Source organism: Ahaetulla prasina, chromosome 2 (genome assembly GCF_028640845.1).
Source record: "Ahaetulla prasina isolate Xishuangbanna chromosome 2, ASM2864084v1, whole genome shotgun sequence".
Taxonomy (NCBI): domain Eukaryota; kingdom Metazoa; phylum Chordata; class Lepidosauria; order Squamata; family Colubridae; genus Ahaetulla; species Ahaetulla prasina.
This window is the reverse complement of record NC_080540.1, coordinates 222,794,652-222,812,227: the sequence shown is the minus strand read 5'-3', so window position 1 is coordinate 222,812,227 and position 17,576 is coordinate 222,794,652. Positions and strand designations below refer to the sequence as shown.

At 39.1% G+C, this 17,576-nt stretch overlaps 1 protein-coding gene across 1 annotated transcript in view; it reads right to left on the bottom strand.

Moving 5' to 3' along the window:
* Positions 1 to 602: 602 nt before the first annotated feature.
* Positions 603 to 17,576, bottom strand: part of MPDZ (multiple PDZ domain crumbs cell polarity complex component) — a 112,766-nt gene continuing 95,792 nt past the window's right edge. The window contains exons 40-46 of the mRNA XM_058168056.1: positions 17,338 to 17,531; positions 15,711 to 15,858; positions 13,617 to 13,739; positions 11,424 to 11,528; positions 8,128 to 8,240; positions 7,544 to 7,667; positions 603 to 5,909 (exon numbers count right to left, since the gene is read on the bottom strand). Coding sequence (XP_058024039.1) covers positions 5,763 to 5,909; positions 7,544 to 7,667; positions 8,128 to 8,240; positions 11,424 to 11,528; positions 13,617 to 13,739; positions 15,711 to 15,858; positions 17,338 to 17,531 — 954 coding nt within the window. The 3' untranslated portion in view covers positions 603 to 5,762. The remainder of the gene's footprint in view (positions 5,910 to 7,543; positions 7,668 to 8,127; positions 8,241 to 11,423; positions 11,529 to 13,616; positions 13,740 to 15,710; positions 15,859 to 17,337; positions 17,532 to 17,576) is intronic.

Here is a 17,576-nt window from a genome sequence, read left to right as displayed (position 1 = left end):
GGATTTCTTGCTTTCTAGCAAAGCTAAACCGGGCGGCACAGCTGATCGTCAGAAATACCAGTTTGGAGGAACCGGCAGCATTTTTAAACTACTGGTTCACTCGAACCGGTAGTTTTTATCACTACCAGTTTGCCCAAACCAGTAGCATTTCACCCCTGAAGAAAACCATCAAGTTTAGAGAGCACCAAGGCGCCCACAATCTTCAGGTATTTATGGCATGAAATTACATTTATTGTAACTTTCTCTTGTATTGTGCATAGATTTTGAAGATTAAAAAGCCTGAGGTGCCAGGAAGTAATTCATTGCACTGGCTTTGTCAAGTTAAATTAGCTATGATATCCACATATCTCGGAGGACTTCTGGGTAAATGAGATCAAATGATTTGGACTTAGTTCTTAGGAAGCAGAATTTGTTCAGAAAGACAGTGTGATGTTATAGTTAACCTGGAGCAGATCTGTTCTCTACTCCAGTTCGGCCATAAATGCTCGTTTGTCGCAGTACCTCACAAGCTGGTTGTGGTGAAAAGTTGGAATATAGATCTCACAATGAAATGAACTCATACCTGATTGATAGCATCTAGACCTAAAAAAAACCAACACGGATATGTTTAACCTTTTATTTGTTTACCACAATTAACTTCACATTTATCAAGCTAATACTGCAGAGAAATTTTTTTAAAAAATAATAAAATATCTGTACACTACATCTGTTACAAATATAGAGGAGGTTTTAAGTGGTTGCACATAGGTATCACATGCTCTACACCCAGGGGTGTCTGATCCTGGCAACTTTAGGACTTCTTCACTCTCGAAATTCCCTAGCCAGCATGGCTGGCTGGGAAATTCTAAGCGTTGAAATCCCTAAGTCTTAATTTTGCCAAGGTTGGACACCCTGCTCTACAACACTGTTAATGCATACAGGACTAGAATCCAACACAGATTGCCAGTAATTGTAACTGATGGAAGCTTTTTTTCTATATATCTGAATGTCAGCTAATGATATCAGGAATTCCTGTTGAACCAATTACTACCACTCTAAGACACTGTATGAGAATAAGCTGTGTTAGCCTTTGGTAGCCCAAAATCAAAAGAGGTCTTGATAGCACCTTTTCAGACCAATACACTTCATGAAAAGGCGTGAGATATTGTGAATTATTGGTCCCTTCATCAGCGGCTGCATCATCAGATGCTTATGCCTTTTTATAAATGTGCTGAGTGTGAAAAGGTGCCCCTAAACCCCTCCTGAATTTCTGCTTTCTAAAATCACCTGAAAGACTGTTATTCTGAGGATGTTACAGTCCTCCATTTACAAACATTCATTTAGTGATCGTCCAAGTTACAAGGGCACTGAAAAAAGTAAGGTACGACTGGTCTTGTGCGTAACGACCATTGCAGCGCCCCCATGGTCACGTGGTCAAAATTTGGATGCTTGACAACCAGCATGTGTGTACAACAGTTGCAACATTCCAGGATCAGGTGATTGTCATTTGTGACCTTCCCGGAGGGCAAAGTCAACGGGGGAAGCTGGATTTGCTTAAGGATTCTGGGATTCACTTAACAGTGGGGGGGGGGGGGAGGTTGAAAAATCCAGCACAACTCACTTAACAAGCACCTTGCTTTGCAATGGAAACGCTGGAAACAATTGTTGTGGTTGTAAGTAGAGGACTGCCTGTACTGGTATCTCTCATAGTTTTTCTAAATCAGGTTTGCTTAGGTTGAGATGGACTCTATCATTCATTCAGCAGCAATTATGAAATAGTTAATAGCTTATATCAGGGGTCTCCAACCTTGGCAACTTTTAAGACTTGTGGACTTTAAGTCCCAGAGTTCCTTAACCAGCTTTGCTGAGGAACTCTGGAAATTGAAGTCCACATGACTTAAAGTTGCCAAGGTTGGAGACCCCTGGTTTATACTGTTTCCTGAAGGCTGGGCCTCTTGAAAGAGAGGAAGGGAAAGAGAAAGGAAGGGGCTTTTTTCTTGGTAAGACAAATGGAAGAAAGAAATTAAGTCCTCTGCAAAATACTATCCTGTTTTACTTGTAGCCTCTGTCAACCCTGAAGCTGACCTGACCGAAGCCAACTTGGAGCTTCAGTGTTGCCACACTGGAGCTAAGGTATGAGGAGGGGGGAATTAGAGATAGCTAAGGTTTTGTAGCCACAATAAAATACTTTCTCTTGGGAACCAAGGACATTCTCACACCTGGCCTGAGGAAGGAGGAGTGAGGTCACCAAGCAACTAGACAGCGTCTTGATTGGACCATGTGACCGATTGTTTGGTCCGCAGGAATCTTCAGAGTCGGTTTTCACCAGATCTGTGCCAATATGATAAAGCCAATAAAGCTATTCTTTGAGGAATCCGTCTGCCTCAGAGTTTTGTTTGCTATGGGTCTATTACTTTGAATCCTGGCAGCCTTATTTGAATGCTTTTACTTTTTTTTGGCCTGGGGGAAAAAAATCCCTGCTCCATCATTTGTTGGGCAATTTCCCTTCACGCTCTGATCTACAGACCTTTTTAAGAACCAGAGAACAGCAGTACAAACATACTCCATATATATAAGCCACAATGCAATTTTTTTTCAGGTACACAGGACTGTAACCAAAGTTTGTTTCATTAAAAAGTAAACTATGCTTGGAATTGAGCTGCTTTTTCAGTATTCATTTCAGTGGTGGGTTGCTACCGGTTCGCCCTGGATTGAGCGACCTGGTAGCGGCGACGGGAGGCTCTGCCCACCTGCCGGATGTCTCTGCGCATGCGCAGAAGCACGTACGCGCACCCACAAGCAAACCAGTAGCGAACAAAATTGAAACCCACTACTGATTCATTTGGTATGTTTGAATGAGCTATTATACCAAGTATAATAATAGGAGTTCCTGTACTGAATGGGTGATTGGACTAGATGATCTCTAAGGCCCATCCAATCCTTACGTTCTATAATCCTACCATCCTCTTGTAAATTGGTATTTTTCTTCATTTACTTTTAACATCCAAGTGTTATTCTTTGGGTGTTTTTAATATGCAGATCCCAGGGATATAGACTTAAAATGTTAACACAAACAAAATAAAAAAATTAATATAAATACATTTATACCCCAACATGCTAATTTGGGATAATAACTGGAAAAAGGGACACACTAATACATTGTCCCAATTAATGTTAGTAGGTCTTTTAATGAGGTATTCATTCCCATATAAATAAAGAAAAAAATAGAGTAGTTATAAGGAACAGTATTTTCCAGAATTTCAGTAATTAGCACATAAAAGCAGCAGGCACAGACAGAACATAGCCAAACAAATTCTCAAAAAACACCCCAAACCCTAAACTAAATTAAAATTAATTTCCCCTTGTTGGCTTTCTCATTTTTTTCCTATTCCTAACTAGTGGCAGTAATTATATTTTGAGCTACATTTTTAAAATCCTGCTGAACTATTGCACAATTTACAAACTCATAACACAAGAACACAGGTGTCCCTGTTTAGTAATAACAACAGAGACCCGCCACGTGTTCATTAAGTGAAGTGGTCACTAAGTGAAACAGAAACTGTGCTTATGATCATACTTTAGCCTTCGTTTGCTTTACAGACCTGCAAAAATTGTAAATGCAGGGACTGGTCATAAAGTTACTTTTTCATCACTGTCATAAACTGCAACTCATTGCTGTACAAAGCAGTCAGTCGCTAAACAAGGATTATAGATTATGGCAAGGATAGACCAGAGGATGACTTAATATGCTTTTCTACCTTAATCCAATACCGTTAATTTGAAATCAGTGGCTGACACTAGGAAAGAGAAGTGACATTGGAAAATGTTGAAGGGTGTCTCTGTGTGTGGCATTCTCGTGCTTTAACTTGCTGTTTGTCTGTGTGTATGTTTGTGTGCACACATGCATTGGTTTCCTAAGATTCCAAAGACTTGTAACATTGAGCAAAGGTATCATTTAAAAGAATAAAAGAAGGCTGGGTCTTGCTTTGGCATCTTAAGACCTCCATGTGTCTCTGTATGTGCACCCATGTGTTGTGTGTGTGTTTGTGTGTGTGCATGTGTTAAATGGAGAAGGTTAAGCCAACCATAGGGCATTAACACCTGTTTTATTATTTGCTTTAAAAAAAACACAAAAATCATGTTTATGTAATTCCCTACTGACATTTAGTATTGTGATCTTATGGGTTCAAGTCGATCCCACTGGGTGGTCTGTGACCCAAAGAACTCTGGCTTATATTTGTAGAGTAAAACTTACAGACTTTGGGACAAGACAGAAAAAAAGCTCCTCCTAAGTCAGTTCAAAGGATTACCCAACACTAGAGAACTTAACTGCAGGAAAATGCAGATAGTCCTCGACTTATAACAGTTTGCTTAGTGACCATTCAAAGTTACAATGGTGCTGAAAAAAGTGACTTATGACCATTTTTCACAATTACATTTCCAGCATCCCCATGATCATGTGATCAAAATTCAGATGGTTGGCAACTGGTTCATATTTATGACCATTGCCCAAGATCACACGATCAGCTTTTGCTGCCTTTAGACAAGCAAAGCCAAAGGCGAAACCAGGTTCACTTAACAACCGGGTTACTAACTTATGAACTGCAGTGATTCACTTAGCAACTGAGGCAAGAACGGTCGTAAAATGTGGCCAAACTCACTTAACAAATGTCTCACTTAGCAACAGAAATTTTAGGCTCAACTGTGGTCGTAAGTTGAGGACCACCTGTAGTAAAAACAGTTTTTGTCTTCTGCAGTTACACAGCCTTCAAAGTCTGGGAAGAAGGATGTTGGATCTGTGTCTTTATTTGCTGTATGAGAACTGCTTGAGGCCACTTTTTACTAACCTGTTAGGCAAGCATCCATATGTAAAGCTATTCTAAGTTAAATATCGTAATATTTTTAATTAGGTGGTTTAAAATCAGTGGGTCAAGCTTTCACTTTCTTTTTGTTGCAACCAAGCCCTGGGAATATTAAAACGTGTTTTTAGAAGCCAGAATTTGGGGTTGATCTTTCCATCAATAATTCTTAGGTCGTTTGTGAAAATGAGATATATTGCAATGATGAAAGGCAATTTGTAGTCTTGACTCTGAAAGGTTTGCTTATCATTGCTGATGACCCCACAAAAAAAGAAGAGAAAGAATATTCTACTCCCAGGGACTCTGCAACAGTTAGGCGTAATTACCACATATGTCCTGTCTCCTAATAAAATGTCCCTATTTAAGAAAGAACATGAAGATCATGAACTCAGTTGAATAGTTCTATGAAGGATCAGAAAACCTTTCTTTCTTTCTTTCTTTCTTTCTTTCTTTCTTTCTTTCTTTCTTTCTTTCTCTCTCTCTCTTTCCTTTCTTTCTTTTTTTTAAAAAAGCATTTTCCTTAAGCACTATTATTCCAGAAAACAGTCTGTCTCATGTTGAATAAAATGAATATATACGTTTGAGAGCTTTAAATTAACCCTGGCTAACCATTAGCCAAAATGTTGTGTCTTCCAGAGGTTAGAGTCCCAGAATTTCCCATTACAAATCCCTCAACAATCATACAACATGCACCACCAGGTTATCACTCCATACATTTTCCCCTTTCCATTTCACTTTTTCCTACTCTGATTTTATTACTACCGCTTTCAAATTTTGTCACTTTCTTATTCTACAGAAGTCAATCTCTGTAATTTAATGATATGTCTAACCATGGATAAAAATAATACCATTCGTTATTTTTCACCCCTGATTAAAAACAGCCTGGCAGCAAACAAACTCCCATCTCATCTTTGGAGACAGGACTTAAGAGAGAACAGTCAAAGTCACGGTTCCTTTTGTTCTTTTTAGAAGAGCGACAGCTTCCTCATGGGTGACCCCTTCCAAGCTCTGCCCATTGACTGCAATGATCTGATCCCCTCTTTTAAGGCGCCCGTCTTCTGCTGCTGCGCCCTGCAATGTTTCAAGAAACAGATTTTATTTTACAGAATTACATATAGTGTCCAACTCGAACCACAGACTATATCATAATGTCTTTTCTTTGGTTTTGGCTTTATAATTGGACTGACCCCAACCAATATAATTCATATACCATGGGAATTTTTGTTACAATGGGATTCTGTTGTAACAATGTGCTGCTTTTGCATGAGGGCAAAATCAGGAATTAAGGTTTTAAATACCCAGTATTCAATTCTTACATTTGTATCTTGTTCACCTCAAGTAATTCTTTATTAGAGTCCTCTTGCATTAAACAATGAGTTGAAGCAGAGAAAACTGTAGGACATTTCCTACGGTTTCTTTAATGCAAATCTTTTTATTTCTGGACAAATTTTGAATAATACAAAATCTAGGTCACTACTGTGTGTGTGTGTGTGTGTGTGTGTGTGTGTGTGTGTGTGTGTGTGTTACAGAAAGATTCCAGGATGCACAAAAATGAAAGGAGGCCCTGGAGTATACAAATATTAGATGCATGAGATTTACAGAGGTAACAGTGTTCTGTATTAAACTATAGATAGTGAAATAGCAGGCAAAATAGTTGTTTTAAATTGGGGTTTTAATAATATTTTAAATTTTTAAATGTTTTAATAATCGGCCGCATAGTAATAGTTCTTTTTAAATTCTTTTAATTGTATATATTCCGTGTTTTATTTTGGCTGTACACCGCCCTGAGTCCTTCGGGAGAAGGGCGGTATAGAAATTTAATAAAATAAAATAAAATAAAATAAATATCAAAAATTCTGCGTTTTTTTCTTTTTGTTTCCATCAGGCATTCAAGTCAGTGCATCACGTAGTGCAAGGTACGCAGGACAAAGTTAATAAGATACTAAAGCAAGGTAAGAGCTAGAGGTGAGACATCTCATATTTCATAGATCAGCAGTTTTCAAACACTGGTACCCGACAAAGAGTCTACAGGTGTGCCTCTCAGTCAGAACCCCACATCCCATGACATCACCATAGGTGAACCATCTCTATTTCTCCTTTCCAGCCCAAGCACCTGAAATGTCATGGGATTTCGGGTTTTGCTACCTGGAAGTCCTGCCTGTGAAATGCATGCTATGAGATGAAAAGGGTTGAAAACCTCTATTCTACATGGTTTGGATAGTATAATGCTTTGCCTTTCGTCACACCAATCCTACTTGAAGGCAATGGTTTGCCTTCTGCTGTCTTAGTCATCTACCAATCATTTTTTTTTTAATTTGCATTTATATCCCGCCCTTCTCCGAAGACTCAAGGCGGCTTACACTATGTCAAGCAATAGTCTTCATCCATTTGTATATTATATACAAAGTCAACTTATTGCCCCCAACAATCTGGGTCCTCATTTTACCTACCTTATAAAGGATGGAAGGCTGAGTCAACCTTGGGCCTGGTGGGACTTGAACCTGCAGTAATTGCAAGCAGCTGCTGTTAATAACAGACTGTCTTACCAGTCTGAGCCACAGAGGCCCCTTTAGATAAGGATCAACACAGACTTGATGGTGGCACATAATCAACATTTTAGAGAAGACAGAAAGGACCATGTCCAAGTATATGTCTGGATTTAAAACATAATTAGTTAGCTAATGAATTTGGGATCAAGTTCTTACCTTTGCAAATACGGTTTTAACATAAATGGGAAGATCTCCATGAGGACTTCCATATCCACCTACAATGCTAAAGCCCAAGCCATCAGGTCCTCGATCCAGAGTGATGGTTTTGTATTGAGGGGGCCTATAACAAACACACTAAAGTTGTTTCACTGTTTTACTCACTTTAGCAGTAGACGGGTTAAACATGTTTGATTGTCTAATGTGTGTGTATATACATACATACTGTACATATACATACTGTACATACACACATATAGGTAAATAACCTTTAATGAAGATATCTTTACCCTGCAACAAACTGATTTGGGTTGACAATTCTCATCCTTCTTTCCTCCTCACTATTATTTATTAGCAGTGTTCTGTATTAAACACTTTCAGTGGCATATTTTTGTTATGTTCACCAAAATAATAGAGCCTCAAACAACTTCCCTAATCATAAAAATCTTGACATTCAAGCTTGCAATAGACTTTTGCCAATTTCAAGTAGTACGGATACTGAATTCAAGTACATTTTCTTACTGTGGATTTGATAGTCAAGTTAGAAACATCCATATTAACCACTATTAAGTTGATAAACTCACCCCAAATCATCCTGAAAGATGCTGCTTGATGTTAGACCAGAAAATGTTAGACTAGATGTTGGTGGATCCTGCTGTTGGCTAGTTATGACACTGACATCTCCACCAGCTACAACCTACAAGTTAATGTTAAACATAAACAAATGTGTATACAGATCATTATATGGAAAATGGCTACAGCTCTACAAAACAAAAAATGGCTCTGAATTTTTATATTCTATGTTTTAAAGGCATAGAGCTATATTCAATATATATCATCAAACTTCATGAAAAACTCCAAAATGCTCTATATTAAGAGGCATAACTATACCTACAAAAGCAACTGAATGTTTGTTTGGTTTTCTTCTGCTCCTATGTGTGTTTGGCTTGTCTTCATTTCTCAAATAATATGCATAGCTGAACTCACTCACTCAATTCCACTTCCTATTAATCCTGTCCTCAAGATGCCATGTGTTTTATTGCTATGTATTGTTTGATTTTAACATCTGTGTAGTTTCTCTTCCCTTTTCCTTTTTCTCTCCTATCTCACTTCTTGGTTGAAACATAAGTCTAGGTAGTAATTGTTTTGTGCATGTTACGATGGCCATTCAGCCTGTTTAGTTACAGAATCATTTCTTTCTGAAGAGAAATTCAGAGAAAGCTGCATATTTGATCTGCATGGAGGGAACTGGGTTCCTTAGCAAGCTCATTTCTCAATTATGAAGGTAGCTGTTGACCTATGACTGTAAAGGAACCTATTCATTATGATTACAAATGGTGATGGCTATTAAGTGAGATGGGCCCTGCTTAAATAACCCCTCCTCCCCTACTTTCCCTGATGAGGCCATTAAATGAATGTTTGGCTCCTTAAATGGGTGCCTCCAGTGTGGGGGAGGCCCTGGGAGACTTAGCACAGGTTCAGGTCTGCCTGTACTGGGATTCCCAAGGCCTTCCCAATCCACTTCCTGCCCCTCAGGATTTCTGCAGGCTTAAGCCTGCTCCCAACCCCAGCCACTCAGCCACCCTAAGAAGCCTAAAGCCTAAGAAGCTGCTGGTGCACGGGGAGCTATTAGAACTTGTAGGCCCAGGATGGGAATAAGGCCTGGCCCATAAGCTTGGGTGGCTGAATGACTGGGTTGGGAGCAGGCCAAAGCAGGGGTGAAATCCAGCAGGTTCTGACAAGTTCTAGAGAACCAGTAGCGGAAATTTTGAGTAGTTTGGAGAACCAGCAAATACCACCTCTGGCTGGTCCCAGAGTGGGGTGGAAATGGAGATTTTGCAGTATCCTTCCCCTGCCACGCCCACCAAGCTGTACCACGCCTACCAAGCCACGCCCACAGAACTGGTAGTAAAAAATTTGGATTTCACCACTGGGCCAAATGCGTCCGAGGAGCTGATGGGATGAGTCTGGGAAAAGGGGGTGGGGTCAGCCATTGTAGCATCCCTGTGTCAGAGATGAACAACTGGGGGGGAGGCACTGCAGCAGCCATAAATTTGAAATCAGGTCATAAGTAGCTTTTGGTGGATCTTTCATAAATGAAGGACTACATGTTTATCCCTAGACCTCTATAAATACACATGGCATATAGACAAAAACTATTATTATAGCTAGTTGCAGATAGAACCAAGTCCCTAAAGAAAAACATTCCTGCTTATAATCATTTTTAAACACCTAAATATAGCAATGGTATCCAGAATGTTAAGATTTATGATATAAATGCCCAAGACAGGCTGCTGGTATGATAACATTAGCCATATGCCTGGTTTCCAAATAAAGATGTTTAGAACATTTTTTTATTGCAGCTGATCACAGAGGAATGAGCTAACAGCCATTTGCACAGCAGTGGGTTGGACAGAAGCTTGCCTATTTAAAGCAGATTTACCTGTGTGATGATGTGATCAGCTGCAAAATACCTTGTGCTTCAACTTATTTTAGCGCTTGCACTCAAAAGCTCGACTGGGCTTATTATCAGGGGATGTCTTGTTTTCAGGGAAAGGGTATAGAGAATATAAAAATGATATATTAAGAGTGTTTATAATTATAGAAATATTGGATATTATTGAATTTTTGATATACATATTTGTAACTGTATCAAAGAACGGTGAAAGTTATTTCCTTTTGAATTTTTCAATTCCTTTGCACCTTTTCTTTTCCTATACCTTTCCTTAATAATTTTGTTTGGTTTTTATATTTTATGTTTTGCCGAAATTTAATACAATATTTTTTTTTTTAAAAAAAGAAACTAGTCCAGAAAGATGCCTCCCTGATTCCCTGTAGGGGAGAGAAGGGGAGGAGAAGCAGTCTATTTGCAAGATTCTGTTATTACAATCAATTTCAATAAAAATAGTTTCAGGCTTCCTGGGCAGTTATTTCTATATCTGACCTATCTTATGGGACTGGCATATGGTTCCAGATAGCCATTACAATATATAAATCATAGTATGAATACCATATTTTTCAGACTATAAGACACACCAGAGTATAAGATGCACCAAGATTTTGAAGAGGTAAACAAGAAAAAAAAGTTTTTTGCGCATCCCGTTTTTGCAAAAAACAGGCCCGCAGTGGTGAAATTCATTTTTTTTTACTACCAGTTCTGTGGGCGTGGCTTGGTGGGAGTGGTGTGGCTAGGTGGGCGTGGCAGGGGAAGGATACTGCAAAATCCCCATTCCCACCCCACTCCAGGGGAAGGATATTGCAAAATCTCCATTCCCACCCCACTCTGGGGCCAGCCAGAACTGGTATTTGCCGGTTCTCTGAACTACTCAAAATTTCTGCTACCAGTTCTCCAGAACCTGTCAGAATCTGCTGAATTTCAACCCTGCACAGAGGGGTTAGAAGGCCTACAGAGGACTCCTGGGGAGAGCAAAAACGCAACACATGGGGGGTTTGGGAGGCCAAAAATGGGCCTTTCATGAAAACGGCCCTGTTTTTTGCAAAAACAGGACCTGCAGAGGGTTTGGGAGGTCTCCAGAGTGATCCTGGGGAGGGCAAAAACACCCCCATTTTTGCGAAAAACAAGCCCGTTTTTGACCTCCCAAACCCCCCACGTGCCGTGTTCTTGCCCTCCCCAGCCCCCAGGAGCACTCTGCAGGTCTCCCAAGCCCTCTGCGCATCCAGTTTTAGTGAAAAACCGGCCTGTTTTTGGCGAAAATGGGACACGTGGGGCAGGGTTTTGGGAGGCCAAAACTGGTTGTATTTGGTGTATAAGATGCACCAACATTTCCACCCTCTTTTACGAGGGGAAAAGTGCGCCATAGACTCCAAAAAGTACAGTAATTGGAAGATGTACATGTTAAGTTGCAGGCAACATTCCTACCTGTAATTCAATGGTGCCCAAAGCATTCTTCAGCAAGCTGACAGCCTGGGAATGAGTCATGCCTTCAGTAGATGTTCCGCAAATGCTCACAATCCTGTCTCCAACCTGGATGATGAAAGTGAGATACATGTGGGGGTGGAGGGGTGGAGGGAGGAGAGGAATAATCTATCATACCAAATTATTTTGAAGTCATTAATTAACACTTTCTTTCCCATTAAATTGCAAGCATAAGGGTGTTTCTTAAACCAACAAAAATGATTATGGTTTCCCAATATATGCCGTCAAGCCATTGCTTAAAGTTAAGAACCACAAATATCTTCCACGGTTCCAAAATTAAAAAGTGGATCTTGAATATAATAAATGGTGGTTGCTTTAGTTGTAATCAATAACTCGTATTTGGTTGGATTTGGGCCTTGTGATATAAAACTATACAACTTAGTGGCTTAGTTTGATTGGTACAGATAGTTCTACAGTTAAGATCATAAATGACCCTGCAATGACAATTGTAAATCATGATGTTAAGTAGGGCAGTCATGTGAGAGCGTCTGATTTAATGACCTTTTTTTGCCATGGTTGTTAAGTGAATGTGGTGCTCATAAACCCACTGGTCATTATAGGTCATTTTTTTGCCAGAAACCAGAAGTAAACATCAGATTCTGGGGAAAACGTCATAAATAGTAGTCACATTACTGCAGGACACTGCAAACAGTCATAAATGTGGGCCAGTGGCTGAGCACCTGAAATGTGGACATGACTGTGGGTGACTGAGTTGTAGTTAGTTTTGGGGAGAATCTGTCGTAATGTGAAACAGTGGTTAAGCAATCAGTTTTAAGTCGAGGACTCCTTGTAAACAAGATAATCACTGGCAATACAGAAACAAAAACATTCTTTTCATTGGATAAATTGAAGAGTTGTTCCCATTTCTGCAGTTTTCACTAGAACTTTCCAAACTGAATCACCTCCAGTGGTGGGATTCCAAATTTTTTATTATCGGTTCTGTGGCCAAGGCTTGGTGGCCATGGCAGGGGAAGGATACAGTAAAATCTCCATTTCCACCCCACTCCAGGGGAAGGATACTGTAAAATCTCCATTTCCACTCCACTCCCGGGGGGGGAGGATACTGCAAAATCTCCATTCCCACCCCACTCCAGGGGAAGGATACTGTAAAATCTCCATTTCCAACCCACTCCAGGGGAAGGATACTGTAAAATCTCCATTTCCATCCCACTCCAGGGAAAGGATACTATAAAATCTCCATTTCCACTCCACTCCCGGGGGGGAGGATACTGCAAAATCTCCATTCCCACTCCACTCCAGGGGAAGGATACTGTAAAATCTCCATTTCCACCCCACCCCACTAACCTGCTTTCCAGCTCAGTGTGCAGATGACAATAGAAGACACAGCCGATCAGCTGGGACTTGATCAGCTGGGACTTGGCAGGCAGCGAATAGTTGGGGGCGGGGCCAGTCAGAGGTGGTATTTGCCAGTTTTCCGAACTACTCCAAATTTCTGCTACCAGTTCTCCAGAACTGGTCAGAACCGGCTGAATACCACCTTTGATCACCTCCCTTACTTACTGGTGAAGCATCTTGTCCCTAAGATGGCATTCTCTTTTGCAAAGATGACTTTTAGTTACATTAAAGATGGTCAACCCTCAGAATTGAAGGTCATCTTTTGCTCTTTTGACTAAAGCTTCTTGGCCCCTGAAGACAACAAGTGATATGGTAGCGATACCACAACAGCATGTTTTGGAAAATTTTCAGCCGTTTTTGTCTTTTGACAAAATTAAAGTATAATTAAAGAGGATTAAATTAAAGGGGATTAAAGTATAGATACTCATTCTTTGATTCATAAAGCTTTTATTAATTTATTCCAATAAATTATATGGCTGCCCATCTCACAACAGTGACCCTTTTACAACCTCCATTTTGCATCTTTAACCATCAAGCCAAACGAACAAACAATCATACCACTGCGTCCCTTAAAATTGACAGTTGTTCTGCTGAACTTTAGTAATATGATTTGAGGTGATTTGGAAGCCATTACATAGTGGCTAGAGGCCACAAGCAGCTAACCACAGCTAACAGCTTACTTACCATTGTCTTACCTGATTAACATGCAAATAAAAACAACATTGGATCAGGTTACTTGAAGCAAGAATAATATCATAACATTTTCTGTTTCTTTCTTACCCTCAATTTCTGGGTTTGTGCTGCAACTCCATTTGGATGCATCATGGCTATAAAAATGGGAACATCACCAAGGGGGCTTCCTACTCCTCCAGCAATACTAACTCCCAAAGAATCTGAAGGACCCTGTTAGAACAAAGGCAAACAATAGAGAGAGATGGGTGGTTTAGGAATAGGAAATATAAGTAAATAAAAGTTTTCTTTGTTCTGTTACTAGAGGCAGGTTCTAATCATGACAGATTAGCTGGATTTGGCTTAATGTAGGAGACAAAATTAAATTTTAGGTCTTGATACAGTAACCTCAAGAATCACAATGTGAAACTTTATAGTCATTATATCTCTTACAGTCAAACCTAAAATCCAAATGGGCATAAATATTCTCATGCTTCACACCTATTATTATACTATTGACCTCACCCCATTCCTAAGAGGTCTGTAAGGGACGTGCATAAGAGCACCAACGTGCCTGCCCTAATGTTCCCTTTGATTGTATCCAATTTCATATAGTTATGATTATATTTATGCTTATATATCATATAGTTATTTCATGCTTATGCTTATATATACTATTGTGACAAATAAATAAATAAATAAAAATAAAAAATAAAAATAATAAAAAAATAATGTGCATTTAAAGGCTCAGTTTAAAGATCTGTCTATAAACATTATATAAATATGCTCACTATTGGAACACCATTGTTTAGCAGCAATTGTAACAAAAGGCACTTCTACCTTATACAATAAAGGTAATCCTTGATTTATGACCACAAATGGGACCGAAATTTCCATTCCTAAGCAAAGTGGTTGTTAAGTGAGTCATGCCCATATTTATGACCTTTTTTGTCAGAGTTGTTAAGCGAATCACTGCACTTGTTAAGTGAATCATGTGGTCTTTTAAGCGAATCTGGCTTCCCCCACTGATTTTGTTTCTTGGAAGCCAGCTGGGAAAGTCATAAATGGCAATGAAATGGATGTTGCAACTACCCTAAATACATGCCAGTTGCCAAGCGCCCAAATTTTAATCAATATGACTGTGGGGATGCAACAGTTTTAAGTGCAAGGACCAGTTGTAACTCACTTTGTTTAATGTTGTTGTAATTTTGAATGGTCAAATAATGAATATTTAGTAAGTCAAAGACTAGAATGAGAGATAGTCTTAAAAAACCATCTAAGTAGACATATCAAAAAACCTCACTGCAATGACAATATGCATTAAGAAAAAATTGTTTGACTGCCCATCACGGAAGGAATCAGCTCAAAATCTAATTTTAAAATCCAGCATCAATTTCTTCAACTCCATCATGACTCTAACAAAAAATTATATCATCTCTTTTCTTAGCACCATTAATGAAATTTAACCTCTAACACCTGACTTATTTTTCATTTTGACCACTAAACACTCAGGCGTCCTGTGTTCTTTTACAAACAAACCACAACTGAAGAAGTCATTTAAATAGTAAGCAGTTTTTTCAACTGGTACTGCAGTTAAGTTAAATCTAAACAAAATATCATGTATAATTTTTATAGTGATGAGTACAGTAAAAAGATTTCTCAACTAACTGCTCAGTTCAGTCCCTTCGTCTGATTTATAGTAGGATTACTGTCAAAATGAACCCATTCTTTGTTCAGTGACCAAGTTCTATTTCAGCAACCAGATTGTTAATTGAAATGGTCACTAAGTGAACATGTGACTTGAGACAGACAGAAAGAGTGAGAGAGCAAGAGATGCTGCTAAGATCACTGGCCATTGCTATCTCATTCAAATAAAATTCTCTCATGCAGCTACACCATTGCTACTCAGATCAGCATGCATTATTGTCAAGAGTGTTAAATTTGGTTGTAAAGGTGCACATTGATTGGAAAATGAAATTTTTATTACTGTTTATGGTTATGATTAATGGCTGCTAATTGAGGTAGTATTAAATGTATTAAACTATATTAAAAAAGGTTTGCAATCCCAATACATTTATCTGATTTTATCAAAATAATTATACCCAAATCAAATCAAGGATGAGCAACAGTTGGGGTTTCAACCAAAGAGGGTCTGGATTGTATTCTGAATTAATGTGATATCATTTTATCTCAAATCTAGTGTACCTTTAATAAGGCCGCCACTGTCTCCTGGTTAGCGTTTCGAACATCTTCATCATTCACCATTAATATCTGGTCTCCTTGCATTAACCTTCCATCCAGATCTGCTAAACCTCCTTTGACAATGTCCGACACAAACACTCCAGTGTCATTTCTACAAATGCAATATTCATGTGTGTTTGTTTTATTTAGTTATTTATTTGGACTCTTCTATACCGTCCTATCGTATGTCTGAGTTGATCTATAAACGGTGCACAACTGCATAAATTTAATTCTTAATCTCTATTATTTGTAAACATTCACTCTAATTCACTGTTTTAATCATTCTTAGAACATTCATAAGAGGTTTATAATCATATGAAATACAATAAAATATTAATAATCTGCTTTATTTAATATTAATTTTACATTTTTATAAATTTGTGACAGATATTTCTACATATTTTCTACATTTATAATATATCATTTTATTAAAAACCCATTATTAAAAATGTATCATAAATTTGTTTGGTAAAAAAACCTCAGAAATTAATTTGAGAGCCAGGATTACATCAGAGGCACTAAATAAGAAATGCCTTCTAAAACCCATACAGATTTCTTTCTACTACCACAAACACAAGAGTTTGGCTTAGGGAAACACAACTGTATTTAGTGCTAGCAGGGAAAAAAATCCTGTAATCTTCCAGTTGGGGAAGAGGGAAGATTGGCTTGTAAGATATGCCACACCTTAAATTCAAGGGTAGCGATGGGTAGACAAGGAGACCATGCTGGTGCATAGGATATACAGAAAAGATAGGGAGAGTGGTATAAAGTACCACAGCCTTGACTTTCTCACCCAAAAGACTTTTGATTTTTTTTTTTTTTGGACAAAACCTAGAACCATGATGGCGAACCTATGGCACCTGTGCCACCGAGCCGCATCTGTGGGCACATGAGCGTTGCCCTTGCTCAGCTCCAGCGCGCATGTGTACGCCGGCTAGCTAACTTTCGGGCCTTCCAGTCCCACCAGAAGTCGGGAAATGAGCTGTTTACGGCCTCCGAATGGCCTCCAGGGAGGTGGTGAAGGTTGTTTTCACCCTCCCGAAGCTCCTAAAATACCTCTGGAGCCTGAGAAGGGCAAAAAATGGGCCTACCGGGCCCACTGTGCCAAAAGCGGGGGGGGAGGGGAACGGGCATGCGTGGGAGGGCAGGGCACATTGAATTATGGGTGCGGTCACGTGCACACACACACACACACGCTCCTCCCGCTTTTGGCACGCGACAGCAAAATGGTTAGCCATCACTGACTTAGAAAAATCCAAATATTCTGGGTATCGGTTCTCTGAGTCTATGACCCAATCAGAATAGTTTAAGCAACCTTTAAGCTACAGTGTGTTTGTTTCATGCACATAACACATTTTCTGGTTGGTATGCACGCCTAGCAAATAAATCCCCTAATAAGCTGTTTTATTGGGTTGATCTGAAAATATATATTTTTATACAGAAGATAACTAAGAATTAAGCAAGAAGCCAAGAGTACACTGAAACTAAAAGCCAACTCATACTATTTGATTGGGTTGCCTTTTCTTAGAAACCTTATTTCTGGCAAAAATTACATTCGGTGTAAGTTTCAGAAGACCCTCTTTGTACCTACCTTTTTCCAACAATACTTAATCCAAGTCCTTTGCCTGGTTTCTTCTGTAATTCGATACTCAGAACATCATACATGTCTTCTTCTTTATATTGGGCTTCATCCCTGTAAACAGTCAGGCGGACTTTCTGTGGTGTCTGTCTGAGAACATTTATAGCTTCATCGTGCGTTGCATTCCTTAGGTCAATACCATTCACCTAAAATAAATAGACAATGAAAGCTGCATACATTCACTGATTACA